Source organism: Suncus etruscus, chromosome 1 (assembly GCF_024139225.1).
Source record: "Suncus etruscus isolate mSunEtr1 chromosome 1, mSunEtr1.pri.cur, whole genome shotgun sequence".
In the NCBI taxonomy this organism is placed as follows: domain Eukaryota; kingdom Metazoa; phylum Chordata; class Mammalia; order Eulipotyphla; family Soricidae; genus Suncus; species Suncus etruscus.
The window spans coordinates 782,235-806,280 of record NC_064848.1 but is presented as its reverse complement, the minus strand read 5'-3'; the positions used below and the strand labels follow the sequence as shown (position 1 = coordinate 806,280).

Here is a 24,046-nt window from a genome sequence, read left to right as displayed (position 1 = left end):
TCACTGGTTAGCAGATCCAACCAAATTTAGTTTTAGAATTTTGGGGGCAAATGTTATCTATAGAATGTGGATACAAGAACAGCTAAAAAATGATTTTAGTAGAATGGGGTCATACACTGGCATTTGTTTTTTTGGTGTTTTTGTTTGTTTGTTTGCTTTTGGGTCACACCCAGCAGTGCTCAGGGGTTATTCCTGGCTCTATGCTCAGAAATTGCTCCTGGTTGGCTCGGGGGACCACATGGGATGCCGGAGAATCAAACCATGATCCTAGGTTAGCTGTGTGCAAAGCAAATGCCCTACCACTTGCGCCACGGCTCCAGCCCTCCCCCTATCATTTTTTAAATGTGTCTTTTTATTGTGTGGGGAGGTTTGAATCACACCTGGCATCGCTCAGGGGCTATTACTCCTGGCTCTATGCTTAGAAATCGCTCCTTGGGGGGGAGGAGAGGACTCCTCGGGGAGTCCCCCGCAGACTCAGTGGACCATATGGGATGCCGGGATTCAAACCACCGTTCTTCTGCATGCAAGGCAAAAGCCTTACCTCCATGCTATCTCTCCGGCCCTACACTGGCATTTGATCAAGCTATTTTACATGAAATAGCTTTTATGTAAAATAAAATTTTAATAGATAACAATGTATGTTATTTTAACATGGTATATAAGATCTAACTTTTACAATATATGATCTGCATCTTTATTTTCAATGTGTGTACAGACACACATTCACACACATATGTAACATGGGCATATTCTGTCACATATACATACCATTTTGCCTGTTACTTTTACAGTTTGACTCTCAGTCCTGCTTGTAGGTTTACTGATTTCCTTTTCATACTTGCTGGCTTCCTTCGAGATTAATTTTTGTAAAACTTCTGCTACTTCATCTTCAAGTATCTTAGCCTGGCTTTCTGTAATCTATTATAAAAAGTCAAAGCATTTATGTTATTCCCACTTTTGTGATTAAAAACAAATTCCTACATTCTTTAGTTGAATATATCTATTTAAAAGGCAAGATACTCTTTATGAGCCCATTGTGTGGAGAGACTGTGAATTCTTTTTTTTTTTTTTTTTTTTTTTTTTCGGTTTTTGGGCCACACCCGGTAACGCTCAGGGGTTACTCCTGGCTATGCGCTCAGAAGTCGCTCCTGGCTTGGGGGACCATATGGGACGCCGGGGGATCGAACCGCGGTCCGTCTCCTAGGCTAGCGCAGGTAAGGCAGGCACCTTACCTCCAGCGCCACCGCCCGGCCCCTGAGACTGTGAATTCTTTACCTTTATACAGAATCTTCTCTGAGGACAGTTTTTATATAAGAATTGCTCAACATTGCTGGGAAGAAGTGTCCATGTGTCCACCATGCAGAAGTCAGTCCAGCCTAGAGCTCATAGAATTGATTCTAAGAAACTCTTACCACTTTTTTCTCAAACCTCAGCTACAAAAAGTGTCTTATAACCTTTGAAATTCTACAAATTCATGATTCAACTAAAGCCTACCAGGGTTGGTTCCAGAGCTGGAACCAGTTGCCTAGAGTTTCCCAAACATAGCAAATATTTTTTGGCTTGTATGGGAGCCATAATTGGTAGTGTTCAGAGGCTATTTCTGGCTCTGTGCTCAAGGGTCATTCTCAGCAGTGCTCTGGGACCAGTAAGTGGTGCCAAGGACAGAACTGGGGTCAGCTGCATGCAAGGCATGAAGTACAGTACCCCTGTACTCTCTCTAATCCCCAATGTTTTAAGCCTTTAATCATGTTATTTCCTATGTATATAGGGCTTTTATTTCTATTAGTTAAATCCTAGACATCCTTTCAGCCTCTCTTCAAGTACCTCCTCCTCTGAAGATTATTTTCCAGCTGGATAAAATTCAGCCTCTGGCATAACAGAACTGCTTCTCTGGTTCTTATGCAATTTGCACTTGGGCACTCATACTTGTCTATTTCCACTGAAACTCAGTTTCTAGAGGAAAGAACTGTGTCTTACTTGTCCTTGAAACCTACAGTGCCTTGTCCAAAGTAGATTCACTGTAAACACTTGACACGAATTAAGTGGCTTAGCTTCTTAGTGTATTCCAACTATACTAATAAATTGGTTTGAAAATGACTTACTAGCAATAGTCCAGTGATTTGAGCAATAGTACAGAGGGTAAGGTGCTTGCCTTGTATGTAGCTGACTCAAGTTCAATTCTCAGAAACCTCTATGTTTCCTCAGCACTGCCGGAAGGATCTAGAATTACTCCTGAGCTTTGCCGCTCTCTCTCTCTCTCTCTCTCTCTCTCTCTCTCTCTCTCTCTCTCTCTCTCTCTCTCTCTCTTCTGAACTTTGCCGCTCTCTCCACACACACACACACACACACACACACACACACACACAAGAAAGGAAGAAAGAAAATGACTTACTAGGCCAAGATTCAGCAGTTTAGAAACAATCTTGTCAAACACACCTCTATCATTTTCCTCATAAATCCTGGTAGCAATTTTCTGGACAATGTCTTCAGCAGTTAAAGGCGTTCCATCTAGCTGATGAAGGCCATCTGGGTCATCTGCACAGAGCAATGACAATTTCACATCATGATGTTTCCAGGCCCTTTCATGGAACACATAGTTATAATCAGCCTTTGCTCTAGTATATTCAGATATGCTTGGATTATATTTAGGGAGGTACTCAGTCGATGTGAACTTGGGGTTTTCAAACAAAATTTGACTTTAAGTGAACTACCTGTGATAATAGAAAGATTCTAAAAGCTCGGGGCTGGAGAGATATCACAGCGGCGTTTGCCTTGCAAGCAGCCGATCCAGGACCTAAGGTGGTTGGTTTGAATGCCGATGTCCCATAGGGTCCCTGTGCCTGTCAGGAGCTATTTCTGAGCAGACAGCCAGGAGTAACCCCTGAGCACCGCCGGATGTGGTTCAAAAAAAAAAAAAAAAAAAAAAGGGGCTGGGAAGGTGGCGCTACAGGTAAGGTGTCTGCCTTTTAAGCGCTAGCGTAGGACGAACCGCGGTTCGATCCCCCGGCGTCCCATATGGTCCCCCCAAGCCAGGAGCGACTTCTGAGCGCATAGCCAGGAGTAACCCCTGAGCATCAAAGGGGTGTGGCCCAAAAACCAAAAAAAAAAAAAAAAAAAAGATTCTAAAAGCTCTTATGTGTTACATAGAAAAGCCCTCTCCTTGGTCGGGCGAGATATAGAGGTGTTAAAGATCCAGGGATCTTACTCCTGAACACAGAGCCAGAAGAAGTAGCACCTAAGTACTGCCAGGTGTGACCTTAAACAAAACAAAAAAACCCAACCAACAACCCTGAAACCCCAAAAACTCTATTTTATTATCATTATGAAGAACTTTGTAAACAATAGTGTTTAAATAAGTAATAAAATACAAACAATATTTTGCCAAGTATGACTATCACAATATCTAATGTTCTAACTCTGGTGAATACATCAGCTGTGTACAATCCCTCTCATTACAGCAATATCCTCAGCAACAGAAACAAGGTTAGAAAGAGGGAGCATAGGGGCAGGGGAAATTACAAATAAAATGTGGTGACTTGAGCCAGAGAGATAGTTCAGTGGACAGGGTGCTTGCCTTGCCTACTTGGGTTCAATTCTGGGCATCCCATATGGCCCCCCCACCCCCTTCCAGGGGTTTAGCACCAGTGGGTTGAGCACCATTGAGCACCACTGTGCTTGAAAATAAAAATAATTTGGGCCGGAGAGACAGCATGGAGGTAAGTCAATCGCCTTGCATGCAGAACATTGGTGGTTTGAAACCTGGCATCCCATATGGCCCCCTGAGCCTGCCAGGAGCGATTTCTGAGCATAGAGCCAGGAGGAACCCCTGAGCGCTGCCGGGTGGGACCCAAAAATTAAAAATAGAAATAATCAACAAATAAAATGTGACAACAGATTGACACAAAGCCACTTGTAAATCTATGTAAATATTTGCTGAGAAGCTTGGCTTTCCTGGAAATCCATTTGGCAGAATTACTCTACCAGGGGTCTCAAACTCAATTGACCTGGGGGCCGCAGGAGGCAATGTCGGGGTGATCCTTGAGTGCAAAGTCAGTAGTAAACCTTGAACATTGAGGGGTGTGACCCAAACAACTAAAATAAAACAAAACAAAAAAGATTCCTCTAGGGCAGGGCCACAAAATATTGTACGAAGGGCCGCAAACGGCCCGTGGGCCGCGAGTTTGAGATCCTTGCTCTAGGCTAAAACTAGGATTCATTCTAAATTTTTTGTTTTGTTTTTGTGGGGAGGGGCACACCTGACAGTGCTCAGGACAGATCATTCCTAGCGGGCTCCTAGCATGGTACCATATAGGATGCTGGGGATCGAACCCAGGTGGATCAATACATACAAGACAAACTGCCCTACCTGCTGTGCTACTGCTTGAGCCCTAGGGTTGATTATAATAGGAAGGGAAATTGCAGGGCTATAGTGGCTAGGAAGAATTGTTCTATATCTTGGAAAGTTGATTGTTTTCTCTAATCTCTAGAACATTGGGCAGCATATTACTATCAGCATATAATATCTGTATATATTACTATATAGGCACTGACACTTGTCACTTTTGGGTAGACTAGAAAGGTAAGATTTCTAGCCCCAATTAGACCTCTCGTTATCACTGAATCCTTGATCACTGTAAAGAATATGCCACACAGTTATGAGGCTCATGGGGCTGGAAGATACTGTACAGTGGGTAAGGTGCTTGCCTTGCACATTTCTGAGGGGTGAAATCCCCAGTACCTCTGAGACCTTTCAGGAGTGACCCTTGAGTTCAGATATTGAAATAAGCCCTGAACACCACCAGGTATATCCACAAAACAGCAAAAACAACAACAAAATTATAGGGCTCAAGTGAAATTACTAAATTGTTAAGGCTGGAGAGAAAGTTCAAAAGTCTGAGCACAAATCTTGTATGCAGAAATCTGAATTGATTTCCAGAACTATATAGTATCAGGAGCCTTCCCCTGATTACAAAGTAGCCTCAGAACATTTATGGGATGGGCCTTCCAAACAAAACAAAAATAATAACTAACTTCTAAAAATATTATGAAATATTATTGAACATAAATATTGCATTACCATTATGAACTGTAGATCTGTATCTAAAATAAAGGAAAGGTAATTCTCTTTGTAGAAAGTGGACATCTCATTGATAGCTAAATTCTGCCTAAACAATTCTGATTCTCTTCACTCAAAAAAGGAAAAACCTATATTTCTCTTCTACTTCTGTTCTTTTCTTCCATGACTGCTGAACATTCGAACAGGACTCTCTACCATGGCCTGTCTCTTTGTAAAGAGGAAAATGTGTCCAGCAGGAGAGCTTCTTGTTTGGAAAGAAGCTGAGTAGAGTGATTACACACAGTGCTTCTCTGGCAGTCTATTGTTTCCAAGCTGTTGGCTAACCCATAAGCGGTGAGCCCTTTGAACCTTGTGTACCAGAGTGACTAATGAGCCAAGAAACCCCAAAGAAAACCCTCCCCCAATCAGTTTTCCTTCTGGGTGACTGAGAATCTGGTTCATCATCCTTATTTTCAGCAGCCAAGACTCATTATCATTTAAGTCTGGTTTTTCCATTTGTGGGTTGCAAGTCAGACTCTTGGGAATATGTGAAGCAGAAACTGCCTGGTTTTAAACAGAGGTAGAAAATTTATTTCCCTTTCACTTATCCCTCAGGACCTGACAAAGGGAGAATACCAGTTGCCTATTAGAGCTGGAAAATAACTGAGATGACTCTTTTTCAGTTCATTTACTTCACAAGAGGGAGAACATTAGCAACCCTGAAACAGAGCTTTTCTCTTTAGCTCTACTGCTCTGTGTGTTCTTGACCAGAACATGGCTCTCCTCTAATAAAGCTGTGCTAGGTGGGGACAGCAGATGAACATTTGGGCTTTGATCCTCACCTTTCAATGGTTTTCCCTGACTCCTTGGAAATGTACAGAGTTATACAGAAGGGGTTCTCTATTACTCATGGAGGAATATTTTACCCTCTTATAAAACCCGAGAGGGAAGCCAAGTGTGGCTTCAACAAGTAGAAAATTTTATTGTTGTTTGTTTGGCTTTTTTTTGGGGGGGGGCATACCTGGAAATATTCAGGACATACTCCCTGGCTATTTGTTGAATTATCACTCATAGCACACTAAGGGAACCAAAGGTGGTATGGGGGTTTGAACCCAGGTTGATTGTGTGCAAGGAAAGCATTCTACTAGTACTGTTGCTCTGATCCTATTTTTTTTTTTTTTTTTTTTTTGGTTTTTGGGCCACACCCTGTGACGCTCAGGGGTTACTCCTGGCTATGCGCTCAGAAGTTGCTCCTGGCTTCTTGGGGGACCATATGGGACGCCGGGGGATCGAACCGCAGTCCGTCCTAGGCTAGCGCAGGCAAGGCACCTCCAGCGCCACCACCCGGCCCCGCTCTGATCCTATTTTTAGAATGTGTGTGTGTGTGTGTGTGTGTGTGTGTGTGTGTGTGTGTGTTTGGCAGTGCTTAAGGGTTATTCATGGCTCCACACTCAGGAATTACTGCTGGTGGCTCTAGGGGGACCATATGGGATGCTGGGGATTGAATCTGGGTTGGCTGCATGCAAGGCAAGCACCTTACTGGCTGTTTTATACACTACTTCCTGTCTTTTATTAAAATCTTAACAGAGATCAGACTGGAAATAGAAAGCAAGTTTAGGTATGGTCCCTACTGCTCAGAGCTTTTTGTTCATTTCATAACTAATGAGTAATTATGTTAGTGAATATTTGGTGAATGCACATAGGGACCAAGAGCATTACTTCAACAACAACAGAAAAAGGAATCCCCGTACCAAACCTGGGAAAATTCTAAATTGCATATACTATAGAAAACACTGAAAAGAAGAACTGATTCCAATGAGCATGATTAGATCTGGGAAAGCACTTGTAGAGGTTAGCTCTCCCTCCCTCTGCAAGGTAAGTCTGTACATTTCTTTCTCCTTTTTTTTTTTTATTTTGGGCCACACCTCATGACACTCAGGGGTTACTCCTGACCATGCACTCAGAAATCTCTCCTGGCTTGGGGGACCATATGTGATACCAGGTGATCAAACCGCGGTCTGTCCTGGGTCAGCCGCATGCTAAGGCAAATGCCCTACTGCTGCACCATCACTCCAGCCCAAGTCTGCACATTTCTAAGGTTTTTGCCACCTTTCTGGTCCCAAACTCTTTGGCTCCAGAATCTCCAGGGTCTGAAAGGAGACGAGTAATTTGCTAATAGATCATTATTCCCAAGAACCTTCTCTGTAATCTCAAGTGGATTCATGAGAACCTGGGGGGTAAACCCTTAGCAGTTGCTCGTAATAGTTCTGAATCCGTTGGAATGATATGAATATGATTTTTGTTTGGGTTTTGGGCCACACCCGGTGATGCTTAGGGGTTACTCCTGGCTATGCGCTCAGAAATCCTGACTTGGGGAACTATACAGGACGCCGATGGATCGAACCGCAGTCCATCCTAGGCCAGTGTGGACAAGGCAGATGCCTTACCCCCTGCACCACTGCTCTGGCCCATGAATGTGATTTTTTGCTTTTTTGTTTTATTTTGATTTAGGCCACATACAGAGGTTACTCTTGGTTCTTCACTCAGGGGGGATGCCAGGGGTCATAACCAAGTTAGCTGCATACAAGGCAAATGCCTTACCTGCTGTACTATCACCCTTGTCCAATAATGAAAATGTTGAACCATTTCAAAATAAGTAGTACTTAGTGATTGTATCATATACAGATCTGTGCTGTGCTGCCAGCAAGGACAACCAATATGTTAAAAAATATACCCAACATATTAAAAAATTAACCAAAACACTGTTTTTAAATTCTTTAAAGGGTCAGTTCAAAAGAGTCAAATCAGTTTTGCATGCTGTTATATCCAGTGTTCAGTGTATTTTTTTTAATGGATTTTGGGTCACACCTGGTAGCGCTCAGGGGTTACTCCTGGCTCTATGCCTCTATGCTCAGAAATCACTCTTGGCAGGCTCGGGGGACCATATGGGATGCCGGCATTCGAAACACCGTCCTTTTTTGTTTTTGTTTTTGGGGTCACACCAGGCAGCACTCAGGGGTTACTCCTGGCTCTACGCTCAGAAATCGCTGACCACCATCCTTCTGCATGCAAGGCAAACACCTTATCTCCATCCTATCTCTCTTGCCCCATGAACCACTGTCCTGCGTCTAAGGCAAACACCTTACCACTGTGCTATCTTTCTGGCCCCCCAGTGTATTTTAATTCAATATATTTTTGGGGCCACAGCCGTTGGTGCTCAGGAGTTAGTTACTCCTGGCTCTGCACTCATAAATCGCTCCTGACAGGCTATGAGGACCATATGAAATGCCAGGAACCAAGCCTGGGTCATTCCAGGGTTGGCCACATGCAAGGTAAACAACCTACCACTGTGTTATCACTCCAGCCCCCCTAATTCAAGAATTTTTAAGTTAAAATGTATAAGTCAATACAAATGATGGGGGGGAGGGAAGTGCAGTTAGGACAGAGAAGGGAAAATTAGGACTATTATTGATACTAATAGTTGGAATTGATCACTTTGGACAAAAACTGGGTGCTGAAAGGAAGTAAAGTTATGATATGCAAAATACTTTTTCAGTAACAGTATTGCAAACCATGATGCCTAAAAGAAGAAAGAAAAGAGAGAAGAGAGGAGAGGAGAGAAAATCAGCCATAAGGATAGGAAGGCTGAGGGGTGGGGAAGTAGAGGGAAACTGGGAAAACTGATGGTGGGTGGGAAATGAACACGGGTGAAAAGATGAGTGTTAGAACATTGTATGAATGAACATCAACTCAACAATTTTTAAAACTCTGTATTTCATGGTTATTTAATAAAAATAATTAAGGAGCCGGAGAGATAGCATGGAGGTAAGACATTTGCCTTTCATCCAGAACGTCATTGGTTCGAATCCCGGCATCCCATATGGACCCCGAGCCTGCCTGGAGTGATTTCTGAGCCTGGTGCCAAGAGTAACCCCTGAGTGCTGTCGGGTGAAACCCCCCAGAAAAACAAAAAAACTAAAAATAATAAATTAAAAAATGTATAAGTCAGGGCTGAGGATATGGCTCAGTGGTTGAATACATGTCCTATTGAGTCAAGACACAATATGAAAATAACACTCTGATTATCACCTCCACTCTGATAGCTCCTGAGAGTAAAATCTAATAAGTATTTGTTTCTGGCAGAGATTATGTGCACAATTTCTGGAAGCCATGGAACAGTGCATGGACACATACCAAAGTTGGAATATGAGTCTTCAGAATGAAAATGTACTGTCTTGTCCACTACTGTTTGTCCCTTGTCTTCTTTCATTAGCTCTATTTATTTTTCTTTATTTGTTCATTCAAATTCATGCAAGGAATTAATGGATATGCGGACAGGAGGAGGACTAGAGTCTATGTTCTTATGAAATTCTGCAATTTAGTTTAGGAGTCAAAAAATGCTAAACAAAACTGGCTAGGAAAGTAAAATTATAAACTGCATTAAATGACAAAAAACATGAGAGGCCAGAGAAATAGCACAGTGGTAGGGCATTTGCCTTATATGTGACTGAACCAGGACAGACCCGGGTTCGATTCCTGGCATCCTATACAGTCCCCTGAGCCTGCCAGGAGTGATTTCTGAGAGCAGAGCCAGGAGTAATCCGAGCACTGCTGGGTGTGGCCCAAACCCCAAAAAATAAAATAAAATAAAATAAAATAAAAGAAGAATATTTCTTTTCTTCTTTTTGGAGGGGGTATCTCATGGTGTCAGGGTTTACTCCTGATTCTGCACTCAGAGATCACTCCTATAGGCTTAGGGTGATCATATGAGGTGCTATGGATCAAATCTGGATCAGCTGTATACAAGACAAACAGCCTGCCCACTATATTACTACAGACCCAATAATGATCTCTCTGTATTGGATGATCTAGAACTTAAATTACTTTTCCAGTGTCAGGGATTGAACTGCATGTAAGGCATGCACTTTATTTCTGGAGTCACATCCTGGCTTTGGATAATCTACCTAGAAATGTAGGTAGAGCTGTTCAGTTCATGGAGGGCTGTGGTGACCATGTTAAGGAATTTGTTTTTTATTCCCCCCCCCCAAATGGGAGTTTATGAATGGGTTTTGTGCAAAAACAAGTGACACTCTATAGATGTGTATTTGAAAGAACCACTCTGGCTGCTACCTGAAGAATGAGTTAGAGGGGGATTGATGTGGAAAGATCCATGAGTAATTCCTGAGCCCAGAGCTGGGAGTAACCCTGAGTACTGCTGGGTGTGAGCTCAAAACCAAAGAAGGAAGTAATGAATATGACACCTTTGGAAATTATTGTATTGACTTAATTATATAAAAATTATAACATTTTGAGGAACAGAGCGATAGAACATCAGTAGGGCATTTGCCTTACTGGTGGTTGACCTGAGATAGACTTAGATTCAATCCCCGATATCCCATCTGGTTCCCTGAGCCTGCCAAGAGCAATTTCTGAGCCTGAATTAGCCCCTGAGCACTACCAGGTGTGGCCCCAAACCAAAAAAAATTATAACATTTTTATTGTATTAAAAACTGGTATCTAAATGAATTCAATAAAATATAGATAATAGATCTGATTTTTTCAAAATATCAGTAAAGAAATTATTATGAACAAAATAAAATGTTGGCATCTGTGCAGCTAAGGCCTTGCACATTATCCATAAATTTAGACTTGATCCTTCATTTTAGACCAGTGGTCCTCAAACTAAGGCCCGCGGGCCACATATTGTATTTGTATCTGTTTTGTTTCTTCATTGCAAAATAAGATATATGCAGTGTGCATAAGAATTCATTCATGAGTTTTATTTTTACTATAGTCAGACCCTCCAATGGTCTGAGGGACAGTGAACTGGCCCCCTGTTTAAAAAGTTTGAGGACCCCTGTTTTAGACTAAAGATAAGTAGAACAGATATATTTTGGAATAAATGAAACTTTCTCTTAACCTATAACAGAAAACTTCAAATTTGAGAAGGGTGACAAAAATCCTTTGTTCTCATTACCTTGAATTTTGTGATCCATTCCACTCTTAGTAGAATCATAATCATCGATCAGTCTTCGAATTTTGGTTGAATCAGTATCTTCTGTGTTCAATTGGTTATTACTTGGGGTGCTTCTCATGGACTGACTACCTTTCTCATTTTTTCCCTTTTCTGCAATTGCCTTTAACAGGTTCAAGTTTTCAACAAAGGAAAAATTGCTTTCACCTGGTTTGTTTTCTAGAAGCAAAGCCCCCAAGCCCAAAACATTCATGTCAGTTAAGATTCTCATAACCCATATTACTTACATTAACACCAACAGAGATAGATTCTTTTTACCTGGGGAATATGTTTTTTTAATCTTGTCTGCCTCTGCTTCAGCAATCTGTGAAACAAAGCGGAGATAGAGCTGGTTTTTAATGACTGCTCTGCTGCTGAACGAATGACAGAATGACTAGAAGGACAGCTAGTTGATTTAAGTCACCCTGGGCTTTAGTTTTCTTGTCTGTAAAATGTAGAAATGTTTTTATCTCAAGCAGTTTCAAAAGGATTAAGAAAGATAAGAAATAATGGCAGAGGTTCTATGAATATTAATTCCTCCCTTTATAATATCGGTAAACGAAGCAATCTTTAATAGAGTGGGTGAGATAGATATGGACTAAGATATTAGATATTGTCAGCTCTAGGCAGTAGACAGAGCTGTCTATCATTTTGGGACACAAAAATCATCTAAACCACATGCCATTACGCTCCTGAAGTTTGTGAATTCAAACTGGCTAAAATGTACAATTGCATTAATAATAACTAAATAAAATGAAATAGCCTTTAGAATTTGACTTCTGACCTACCTGTTCATTCAAAGGTCTTTCTGCACTCAGTTCTCTATTGTGTAGAGGTTTGTCTAAAATAAACACACACACAAGTATACACTTAATGGTTTAAACTGGAAAAGGCAGAACACATATCTCCTATTATATTTAAGAAACGTTAAAAGGCAGAACACATATCTCCTATTATATGTAAGAAACGTCAAAGCAAAACTTAGAGAAAAATGTTTCGGGGTGGTGGAGACCAAAATGTATATTGAGGAAGATTAGACCATCACCACGCTGACCAACACTGCCGTACCTACTATCCTTCTGATTTTGCCGAGTTGACAGAATTAGACTTTTTCCCCACTTGACCCCTCAGCTCTAAAGCCAAGCCCAGCTTTCCGTGCTGTTTTCCAGGAGACAAAGCGTCGCCTGCATGGGCCTGACTGGCACACTAGAAGGTCTCTCAGTCGCAGATGCTAGTACGTTTGAAAAGCAAAGCCAGGGGCCGGCGAGGTGGCGCTAGAGGCAAGGTGCCCGCCTTGCGAGTGCTAGCCAAGGAGGGGACCGCCGCGCCGCGCCGCGCCGCGCCGCGCCGAGCCAAGAACCGAGCAGCCTCGGGGGGGGAAGCCGCTCGCCAACCATCGGGTCCTTCCCAGGCTCCGGCCTCGCGCCGGCGCTGGCCAGAAGGGCCTCGGTGTCCAAACGGCTTTCGGGCCGGGGCCGGTCGGGGCCGAGCGGGGCGGCGCAGCGGGCGGCGGCGGGGAAGCGCGTCCACCTACCTGGGCTGTCTCCGGGCTTGGGGAAAGCGCGCAGCGGGCTGCTGTGTGAGCACCAGCACCACGACCCAGGAGCCCGTCCACAGGAAGCCCATTCTGCGCCGCTCGGCTCGAGCGCCCCGGCGGCGGCGGAGGCGGAGGCGGAGGCGGGGCGGCGGAGGCGGCGGCGGCCGGTCGCGGCGCGGGCGCTGTCCCCCCCGCGAGTGCTGAAGTGGCCGCGCGGGACGCTGCTGCGGGGCGGGGGAAGCGCGCGCCGAGGCGCATGCTCCCTGCAGAGCAGAGGCGGGCGGGTGGCGGCGCCAGAGCCCCCCCCCCACCTGCCGCCCGGCCCCAGGGGCCCCTGCGTGACCGTGACGGCGCGGTCTGACCGGCGGCTCCTGCGCTCGGGGCCCGCAGCGCGCACGGACCCGTCCTCGCCGCCCAGCGAACGCCAGTCGCTCGGGGCCCCGCTAGACCGGAGGCCTCTCGGTTCCGTGCGCAGAACCTTGCTTCGCTTCGGGCATTCTTTTCCTCGGAGCAGCTGGCCTGCCTCCCTGCCCGCCCCACGGCATCGCCTTGGCCTTCATTCCACCTTCTGTGCGTCCATCTTGAAAAGCCCGGCGTTTGGGGACTTGCGTGGACAGCCCGCGGACTCCTAGACCCTTTGACGGAGACCTTTGGAATCAGGAAATTGGAAAACATCTTCCAAACACATCGCAGCGGCACACTCGCTTTTGTTTCTAGGCTGAAACAGGAATGAAGAAGTATTACCTTCTCACCCAAGAACCAGTGTACTCAAAACTCCCTAGTTAGTGAGCATCAAGGGCCAATTTTCAAAAAATTTTCTGAAAATGACCCTTCTCCAGCAAGAGAGAAGCCCCCCCGCCGCTATCTAAAGCAGAAAAGGAACAAAAGGAACATTTCTTCCCATGGTTCAAGTGTAACTGCATAGCGGCCTTTTCCAAACTTCTTTCTTGACAGAGACACACACACACACACACACACACACACACACACACACACACACACACACACACACACACACTCACACCAATAAACAACAACAATAAAAAGCATGTTGAAAACAGCACTAGAACTAGGCCAGGGAGGTGCTTTCCATGTTCTGAGAATAATCCCAGAAGCCTAAAATTATTGCACTAAAGGATCCATCAGAGAAGGCTTTCAAGCGATGAATACAAGTAACAACCATGTGAGCTGCGTGCTGAGTAAGTTCTTTAGCCTGCTTTATAAACAGGGCCTGTACCCTTCCTTACTGTGGCATGCTGGGAAGCAGTTTGAATGATCACCAAAGAAAAGGATTCAGCATAATCAGGCCTTTGATTTCTGTACTCTTACTTTTCAAGAAGCAAGTTAGGCATTCAAGTACCTAAAAACAAACAAACTAGCTAACAACAACAACAGTCTCTCTCCTACCAGAGTTTCTTTTTTCTTTTCATTTGGAAGAAACTCAATTACTACCTTTAAGAATCTAAAGAATCTAAATTTAGTTTTTTGGGGGTTTTTTTGTTTGTTTGTTTTTGGTTTTTGGGCCACACCCAGCAGTGCTCAGGGGTTACTCCTGGCTATCTGCTTAGAAATAGCTCCTGGCAGGCACGGGGGACCATATGGGACGCCAGGATTCGCTTTAGGTCCTGGATCAGCTGCTTGCAAGGCAAGCGCCTTGTGCTATCTCTCCGGCCCCTAGATATTTTTAAGAATCTAAAGAATGCTTTTAATCTAAACTACCTCAAAACGATAGCTTCTTTTTTGTTGTGATAACATTATTATGTTCATATACTGGATTAGACCACAATTTTTTGGGGGGGCACACACAGCAGCACTCAGGGGTTACTTCTGGTTCTGCACTCAGAAATTGCTCTTGGCAGGCTTGGGGGACCATATGGGGTGCCAGGGATCGAACCTGGGTCTGTCCCCGGTCAGCAGTATGCAAGGCAAACACCTTTCATTCTGTTGTGCTATCACTTCAGCCTTAAGCCACAAAAAATAAGTAACATTTGAAAATCCCCATTGAGAAGCTGGAGTGATAGTACAGTAGGTAGGCGTTGTCTTGCACAAAACCCATCTGGGTATGACTCCTGGCACCCCAAATGGCCTCCTGAACCTCACCAGGAGTTATCAATGAGTGCAGAGCCAGAAGTAAGTTTTGAGTGATGCTGGTGTATTCTAAAACAAACAAAGAAATTAAATAAAATCCCATTTGAGTGGAGGACAAATACCTTTATCTCCTCTTTTCTAGAACCAAGACAGCAGGTTCTGTGTACTTCGCATTGCTCTTGTGAGAGCACAAGTAGAAGGTATTTTTGGTTTTGGCCACATTTAGTGGCAGGATAGAATGAAAATAATGGCTGACTGTGGAAAATTGCATTCGTTGTTCAGATATTTAAAAAAGGGATGATATGTGATCTTTTCATGTCTGTGTGACTATGTGTAGTAGACACTAAATCTAGAAGCCTGATATATATCTGATCAAATGCAGATATAGAGTAAGAGAGTAAGAGGTGGGGCCAGAGAGATAGCATGGAGACAAGGCATTTGCCTTGCATGCAGAAGGATGGTGGTTTGAATCCCGGTATCCTATATGGTCCCCAAAGTCTGCCAGGAATGATTTCTGAGCATAGAGCCAGGGGAAACCCTGCCGGTGTGACCCAAAAACTAAAAAAAAAAAAAGAGTAAGAGGTGAAGCACTCATTAGTTTATATTTCTCAGTCTTACAGATATTTATGCTGGGCTTAGTATAGGCCTATGACTAGAATAATCCTAAATTTCATTTATTTATTTACTTATTTAAGATGTTTATTTTTTAATTTATTTTTAATTATGAGAACAATGATGCAAAGAAGACAAGGTAAAGTTACAGTGGAAGGACAATTGCCCATAAACAGAGTTCTCAGAAGAAATCCCCTTGATGACGCCTAAATATTGAACTTACAAAGAACATTAATAAAAATAAGGCAGAACCCATGTACAATTACTTTGTCCACAAGTCCCCAGAAGAGATATTTATTAAGAGACCAGAGCATGGGGCTAAAGCGTAGTACAGCAGGTAGGGCATTTGTCTTGTACAAGGCTGACCTGGGTTCGACCCCCAGAATCCCATATGGTCCCCAGAGCCTGCCAGGAGAAAATTTTGAGTGCAGAGCTAGGAGTAACCCCTGAGCACTGCTGGGTATGCCCCTCCCCCCAAAAATGGCCAGAGTATTAGAGTATTACTTCAGTGAGTAGGGTGCTTGCTGGCAGACAGCAGACCCAGGTTCAATTCTGGCATCCCTATGTGGTTCCTGAGCACCGCCTAGAGTGACTCTTAAGAGCAGAGCCAAGAGTGGCCCCAAACACAAAACAAAACAAAAACATTTTCATAGAAAAAATGTGCTAAAGATACAATCCAAAACTTAGCAGTAGTTATCTCTACCAGATGCTGCTGTAATGCATGTAGGTAATTTTTAAAATAAGGAGAAAGAGGGCCCGGAGAGAGAGCACAGTGGCGTTTGCCTTGCAAGCAGCCGATCCAGGACCCAAGGTGGTTGGTTCGAATCCCAGTGCCCCATAGGGTCCCCCATGCCTGCCAGGAGCTATTTCTGAGCAGACAGCCAGAAGTAACCCCTGAGCACCGCTGGGTGTGACCCAAAAACTAAAAAAAAAAATTAAAAAAAAATAAAAAAAAATAAGGATAAAGAAACATCTGTGAAAGTAGCATATAAGGGACTGGAGAGATTGCATGGAGGTAAGACCTTTGCTGAAGGATGATAGTTCGAATCCTGGCATCCCACATGGTCCCCTGTGCCTGCCAGGAGCAATTTCTGAGCATAGAGCCAGGAGTAACTCCTGAGCACTGCCGGGTGTGACACCCCCCCAAAAAAAAACCCCAAAAAATAAAAAAGAAAGTAGCATATAAAACAAGAAAAGCATCCAATTTGTTGTGCTATCTCTCCAGACCTTCTATAAGAAAAATAGTTTTTTCTTTTGTTTGTTTTTGGACCACATCTGGTAGTGCTCAAGAATTATCCCTGGCAGGCTCAAGAGACTATATGGGATGTTGGGGATCAAACCTGTGCGCAAGGCAATCCCTACTCATACTATCATTATATTCTCTCTATAAAAATATTTTACATATGTGTTTTTATTTTTATTATTTATTTATTTTGGTTTTGGGTCACACCTGGCAGTGCTCAGGGGTTACTCCTGGATCTCTGCTTAGAAATTGCTCCTGGCAGGCACAGGGGACCATATGGGATGTTGGGATTCAAACCACCTTTGGTCCTAAACGGTTGCATGCAAGGCAAATGCCCTTCTGCTTGCTATCTCTCAGGCCCTACATAAGCATTTTTAAAACTCTGTCTTCCCTTATGTTTACATATCTGGCTCTCTGACCACTAAACTTAGTAAACTCTTTGAAGAAAAAGATTTTGTCCTATTCATCTTCTTTCATTTTTTTTATTTTTTTATTTTTGGACCACACCCGTTTGACGCTCAGGGGTTACTCCTGGCTATGTGCTCAGAAATTGCCCCTGGCTTGGGGGGACCATATGGGACGTCGGGGGATCGAACTGTGGTCTGTTCCTTGGCTAGTGCTTGCAAGGCAGACACCTTACCTCTAGTGCCACCTTCCTGGCCCCTCATTTCTTTTTTTATTTATTTTTTTTTTTTGTGGTTTTTGGGTCACACCCAGCAGTGTTCAGGGGTTATTCCTGGCTCCAGGCTCAGAAATTGCTCCTGGCAGGCACGGGGGACCATATGGGACACCGGGATTCAAACCGATGACCTCCTGCATGAAAGGCAAACGCCTTACCTCCATGCTATCTCTCCGGCCCCCTTCTTTCATTTCTTGACCCTTCTCATAGCCTCTAAAAGTCCACTTGCTAAGAGAAGTGAATAGAGTAATGTAGGGTTGCCTATTTGTCTTCAGTGCTGGAACTATGATATCTGCCCCATGTGGGAGAGTCATATCTGTCTCACAGTGCTTGGAACTGCCATTTTGTTAAATAGCTATAAGATACTCTATCAGTATAAGTCTCATTCAGCATTTCTTTTACAAAAGAGTAGTCTTACAGAAGTAATTACGAAAGGTCTAAGAATAGGGATCCAGAGCCAGCAAAGGCCCTTGCAGCTACAAAATGAATGAATTGGATCATATGTTATTAAAGAGACCGAGGCAGGAGAACAGTGCTAGAGAGGGTTACTGTACAGCTCACAGAACAAGCCAGTGTGTAATGCAAACATTTTTTTTTATTTTTGGTTTGGGACCACACCCGGTGACGCTCAGGGGTTACTTCTGGCTGTGTGCTCAGAAATGGCTCCTGGTTTGGGGGACCATATGGGATGCAGGAGATCAAACCACGGTCCATCCTGGGTCAGCCGTGTGCAAAGCCAATGCCCTACCACTGTGCTATGGCTCTGGCCCCTAATACAAACATTACTTGAAAGAAGGAAGAAAAGAAGATGGAGTCAGAGAGGTAAGAGAGTACCGTATTTTCCGGCGTATAAGACGACTTTTGAAACAAAAAAAGTCAACCGAAAAATGTTACAATATGCCGCTAAACGAAAATTGTCCGAATACTACCACAAAACGAATTTTCCAACTCAATCCTGCACCAATCACTGCCAGGCTGCTCGGACCCTCCGCCTCTCTGACTCAGCCAATCCAAGCAGGCTTTTGAGGCATGCAAATGAGACACTGTTCTGCACCAATCACTGCCAGGCTGCTCGAACCGCCTCCCTGACTCAGCCAATCCAAGCAGGCTTTTGATGCATGCAAATGAGACAATGTCTGGACCCGAATCTACACTGTCCAAAGCCTGCTCAGATGGGCCAGAGTCAGAGAGGAAGTCTATGACAGTAGAGAACCTCTGAACCTTTGCTTGTTGGGATCGGCTCCCTGTGGGACATACAGGTGCAGCACAGGAACGTTCTGTCTGATACAGCGAGTGTAGGCCTGAACCTATGTTTGAACTGCAAAATGAGGGGGTCGTCTTCTACGCCGGCAAATACGGTAGGTAAGTTGCTTGCTTAGCACTCAGCCAAATGAGTTTGATCCCCCAGTTTAGTGCAGAGCCAGGAGTAGCACCAAGTAGCCCACGAAGAGTAAAATGCCAGAATTAAATCTGAGTGTAGGTAGGAGGAAAAGGCAGTAGGCGAGTCAAGTGTTTGCCTTTTATTTAATTTGCCTTGCTTGTTCCATGGTTGAACTATAGGTGGCCTCTTGCCTGCCAAAGAGCCATGGGAGGACAGTGTGAAATCCTCTGACTGAAGCTCCATCCAGAACCACCAGGGAAAAGCAGTTTCCTAGAAGGAATCATCCTGAGAGGATAAGGCAAACTCTGCTATGATCATGTTACTAAAGAATCGAGTTCTTAAGGTGGATTAATCCCTCATTTATATTTTAGTTTTGGTAGAAGGGGCCACATTCAGCAATGTCCAGGTATTGCTGCTGACTGTGTTTATGGATCTACTTCTGGCAAGGTTTGGGGAGATACATGAGGCTATGGGAATGAAACCCAGATTGACAACATGCAAGATGAATGCCTTATCTACGATCTTATCACTTCAGCCCTGGATCATTGAGTAAAATAACAGTTTAATTTCTATTATAAAAAGTGTGTATATGTACATGGTTACTTACATGAAAAGCTGTTTTCATACTACTTAGTGGTTGTCAATTTGATTTGTTTCTTTTTTGCTAGGCGATTCTAAATTTTTTGAATTTTCAATATAAGTAGTATTGGCTATCTAGTTAGAAAGAAATGAAATCGTCATAAAGCCCATATAAATATTTTATGTGATACAAACACATGCCATTATATGTCCATAAATTGTAATCAATATTTTATTTTCTGATATGAAACTAGACTGTGATAAGGTCAGCAAAGGGAAAATTGACATCCAGTGGGAATGTTTTCTGTCTTTGACACTCTGCTACTTTTTGAATGTTATTCTAAGTAATTTTCTGCAACGATTTTCTGCACGGTAACGATTGCTTATGTTCTTTTTATTATTAGACACTTTAGGGAAAACTCAGGACTCTTGATATCTATAGGTCAATAAATGCTTATTGAATGGAATTTGATCATCTTATGAATTTAGCCACTGAAGTTTCCTTTCATGAGACAGCATGTTTTTCAAGTCACAATGTAGCTTAAATAGCCAGATTGCACTAGACCCATTCTCCCTGTCAACCTTTCCAACCAGGTGCTGGTAGGCTGAGTGATGGAGGCTCCTAAAGGTGCAAATAATTTCTGAAGACAGAGGAGGCTAGGACCAACCATATGACTTCTCAAATTCTTTAACTGGCCTCTGTGGCTCCAGGAATGCAGAATTATTCCCAGGAAAATAATCCAGAATATTATGGAATGTCTTTTCCCCATCTTTGGTGCAGGTTTGGCATTGGAAGAGAGAGATGAAGAATGATTTCTTCTTTTTCTTTCTTTCTTTCTTCTTTTCTTCTTTCTTTCTTTCTTTCTTTCTTTCTTTCTTTCTTTCTTTCTTTCTTTCTTTCTTTCTTTCTCTTTCTTCTTTCTTTCTTTCTTTCTTTCTTTCTTTCTTTCTTTCTTTCTTTCTTTCTTTCTTTCTTTCTTTCTTTCTTTCTCTTCTTTCATTCTTGGAGAGAAAGATGAAAGATAGATGAGGAATGAATTTTTTTTCTCTCTCCTTCCCTCCTTCACTCCCTCCATCCTTCCTTTCTTCCCTTCCTTCCATGTTTCCTTCCTTCCTTCCTTCCATGTTTCCTTCCTTCCTTCCTTCCTTCCTTCCTTCCTTCCTTCCTTCCTTCCTTCCTTCCTTCCTTCCTGTCTTCCCTGTTTCCTTCCTTGCTTCTTTCTCTCCTTTTTTCCTTCCTCTTCTTTAGTTTTTGGGCCACACCTAGTGGCACTCAGTGGTTACTCCTGACTCTGTACTCAGAAGTTACTCTTGGCAAGCACAGGGGCAATATACTGGGGATTAAACCCAGGTTGGTCACGTGCAAGGCAAACACTCTACCTGCTGTGCTATTGTTCTGGCCTCAAACAGATTTATTTCTATTGGGTCCATTCTTAAAAAATTTGTCCAAAATATACTTACCTGGCAGGGGAGATACCATGATCACAAAGGTGGTTTTCCCAGGGTGAGGCTTATCCATTGCACTCCGGATGTGCTGACCCCTGCGATTTCCCCCACCCCCCAAAATTTGTCTAAATACCAAAGGGTCTAGGTCTTCTAAATTTCAGACTTTATAATGGAGTGTGCCCTTTTAGGTGGTTTCTAGGTGAAATTCTTTAAAGAAAAAAGAGCTCACTCCAGGTAGACAGTTGGAAGCAGCTTTTCCTTAGCCATATTAGCCTTTGGGAATGGAAGGGTTAATGTATATCTGATGGGGAGTCAGCACACCTGTGAACAAAGGTGAGATTATGTGTGTTCCTTGTCTTGATTCTAGATTCAGTTGCCCTGAGGGTTTTTCCTAAGTCTTTTTCTAAGGAAGCCTAAAGATGAATGAGACCCAAGAGAGATACATTACTTCCTGTCTCCCAAAGGGAGTCTGCAAATACAATTGAACATCTTTCTCACTGGGGTAGAAAGTCAATGATTTTGCTCTTGCATTGCAGAGTCCATCCTGTGGCCTGGGGCCCCCTCTCAGTGATTTAGGGTTCGTGAGACAGTTTTATTCCTTTCCTCCTTTGGATGTCAACAATTTATGGGTATTGGAGAATTAGGCCAGTATTGCTGGCTAAGCACTACCTGGGTATAATCAGTTGGCAGAAACACATCTATTAATTGAGAGATTGGGTTGGGGAGATCCAACAAAGATGGAGGCACTTGCCTTGCATGGAATAAACTATATTTTGTTGTTGTTGTTGTTGTTTGTTGTTTTTAGATCACACCTGGCAGCGCTCAGGGGTTACTCCTGGCTCTACACTCAGAAATTGCTCCTGGCAGGCTCAGGGACACCGGGATTCGAACCACTGACTTTCTGCATGTGAGGCAAACGCCTTACCTCCTTGCTATCTCTCCGGCCCCGAATAATCCCCAGCACTATATAGATCCCCTGAGCCAGGAGTAAGCCCTGAACTTACTTGAGCCTGAGGCAGGAGTAAACTTGGTATTACCTGAAAGTAAAGTAAGAATAAAGAAAATGAGGATGACCTGGATTCCTCTCTCTACCTATCGTTAGGAGGGATAATAACTTCTATTCAGATTGCAGAAGATGTCCATGCAAGAAAGCCCTTCCCTCTTCAGTGTTGCATCAATTCCAATCAAATCCAGCCAAACCCTGAGCAACAGAGCTTCATGGCTCTTCTAACTTTCTATTTTGTTGTTTTGTTTTGTTTTGGAGTCACACCCAGAGATGCTCAGTGGTTATCCTTGGCTATCAGAAATCACTTCCAGGGCCCGGAGAGATAGCACAGCGGTGTTTGCCTTGCAAGCAGCCGATCCAGAACCTAAGGTGGTTGGTTCGAATCCCGGTGTTCCATATGGTCCCCTGTGTCTGCCAGGAGCTATTTCTGAGCAGACAGTCAGGAGTAATCCCTGAGCAATGCCGGGTGTGACCCCCCCCCAAAAAAAAAGAAAAGAAAAAAGAAATCACTTCTAGCAGGGCTCAGGGGACCATATGTGATGGCAGAAATTGAACCTAGATTGGCCGCATGCAAGGCAAGAGTCATACCCACTGTACTATAGCTCCAGCTCCTAACTGCCTTCCTTCCATTGCCTTGAAAACCCTGCACCTGCACTGGCCTTTGCTGCTCCTAATAACACCACAACTGCCCTTACACTGCTGCTTTCACTGTCCAGACTAGGCGCCACTGGGTTCCTTGCCTCACCATCTCCAAACCTAAGCTCCGATGCCACCTTCTCAGCAATGAATTATTTAAAATGGTCATCCGGCCTGGAGAGATGGCATGGAGGTAGGGCATTTGCCTTACATGCAGAAGGATGGTGGTTCGAATCCCTACATCCCATATGATCTCCTGAGCCTGCCAGGAGTGATTTCTGAGCATAGAGCCAGGAGTAACCCCTGAGCGCTGCCAGGGTTTTTTTTTTTTTTTTTTTTTTGTTACAAAACAAAAATAAAATAAAATGGTCATCCCTGTGTTCCCGCCCTTGTTAACTTACCCTACTTTTTTTCATTATTTTTATTTATTTATTTGGGGGCAACACTTGGCAATGCTCAGGGCTTACTCATGGCTCTGTTCAGGAATCACACTCAGTGTGGGGTGCTGGGGTTTGAACCAGAATTGGCTATGTGCAAGGCAAATGCTATACTATTTCTCTGCCCCACACTTTTTTTGGGGGGGGCCACACCCATTTGACACTCAGGGGTTACTCCTGGCTATGCGCTCAGAAATCGCCCCTGGCTTGTGGGGACCATATGGGACGCCAGGAGATCGAACCGCTGTCCGTTCTACGCTAGCGCTTGCAAGGCAGACACCTTACCTCTAGTGCCACCTCCCCGGCCCCATGCCCCACACTTTTTCATTGTTTCTTACTGTTTTTTATTTGTTTGTTTGTTTTGGGGCCACATCTGGCAGCGTTTAGGCTTTACTCCTGGCTCTTACACTCAGAAATTGCTCCTGGCAGGCTCAGGGAACCATATCGGATGCTGGAGTTTGAACCCGGGTCTATCCTGGATTGGTCACGCGTAAGGTAAACGCCCTACCGCTGTGCTATCACTCTGGCCCATTTCTTATTGTTATCTCTTTGTGGTGATGGTATGCTTTATTTTTTCCTTATCCACAGTACCTATAATAGTGCATACAAAGTTACTGAAAAATACCTGAATGAATGATAGAAATGCAAAGTCTACTGTTTCTCATTGTTATATATTCAAGATCTTCCATGCCAGCTCTTTCTGGTTTTACTTTTGTATCAGTCTCATCCCTTCCTGCTTGCCCTCTATCTTCATCCCTCCAGTTTATATTTTTAAGAAATTAGAGTGATCATTTGAAAATATAGGTCTGATGGGAGATCTAGGAAGATAGAACAAGGGGTAAGACCAAATGGGTACCATCTATGCATATATGGTTTCCTGAACATCACCTGGTGTCACTCCTGAGTACAGAGCCAGGAATAAACCTTGAGCACTGGTGTTTGTGATCCCAAAACCACACACACACACACACACACACACACACTTGGGCTTAGAGGTAGAGCACAGGCCTTATATGTGCAAAACCATGAGTTTGATCTTCAATACTGCAATGATTCTCCAAATATTTCAGGATGTGGCCCCTTCAATAACAAAATTAATTAAAAGTGTCAGTCTGGCCAAAGGTAAGAGTAGAGCAATGTGGGAGGGCTCAACCTAGTCACTACATGGTTCTTTGCACAGCTCACATCAGGCCTGGTGGAAGAAGGCAGACGGCTGGCTGACCAGTGCCTTGTTTTGGTGAAGGATGAAGTTAGCAGGAGACAGTTTATGGGGAGGAAGCTGAGGAGGTAAATAATGGGATAATGAGACCCCTTTCTCATCTTGAAAAGGCTC

The 24,046-nt window shown here is 43.7% G+C and overlaps 1 protein-coding gene and 1 pseudogene across 1 annotated transcript in view; one reads left to right on the top strand and one right to left on the bottom strand.

Moving 5' to 3' along the window:
• SCG3 (secretogranin III) overlaps positions 1–12,695 on the bottom strand; it is a 47,379-nt gene extending 34,684 nt beyond the window's left edge. Inside the window, 7 exon segments of the mRNA XM_049777909.1 lie at positions 769–918; positions 2,393–2,535; positions 11,034–11,249; positions 11,349–11,394; positions 11,858–11,910; positions 12,604–12,649; positions 12,651–12,695. Coding sequence (XP_049633866.1) covers positions 769–918; positions 2,393–2,535; positions 11,034–11,249; positions 11,349–11,394; positions 11,858–11,910; positions 12,604–12,649; positions 12,651–12,695 — 699 coding nt within the window.
• Positions 12,696–20,641: 7,946 nt separating this feature from the next.
• On the top strand, positions 20,642–20,823 carry LOC126033546 (uncharacterized; annotated as a pseudogene).
• Positions 20,824–24,046: the final 3,223 nt, after the last annotated feature.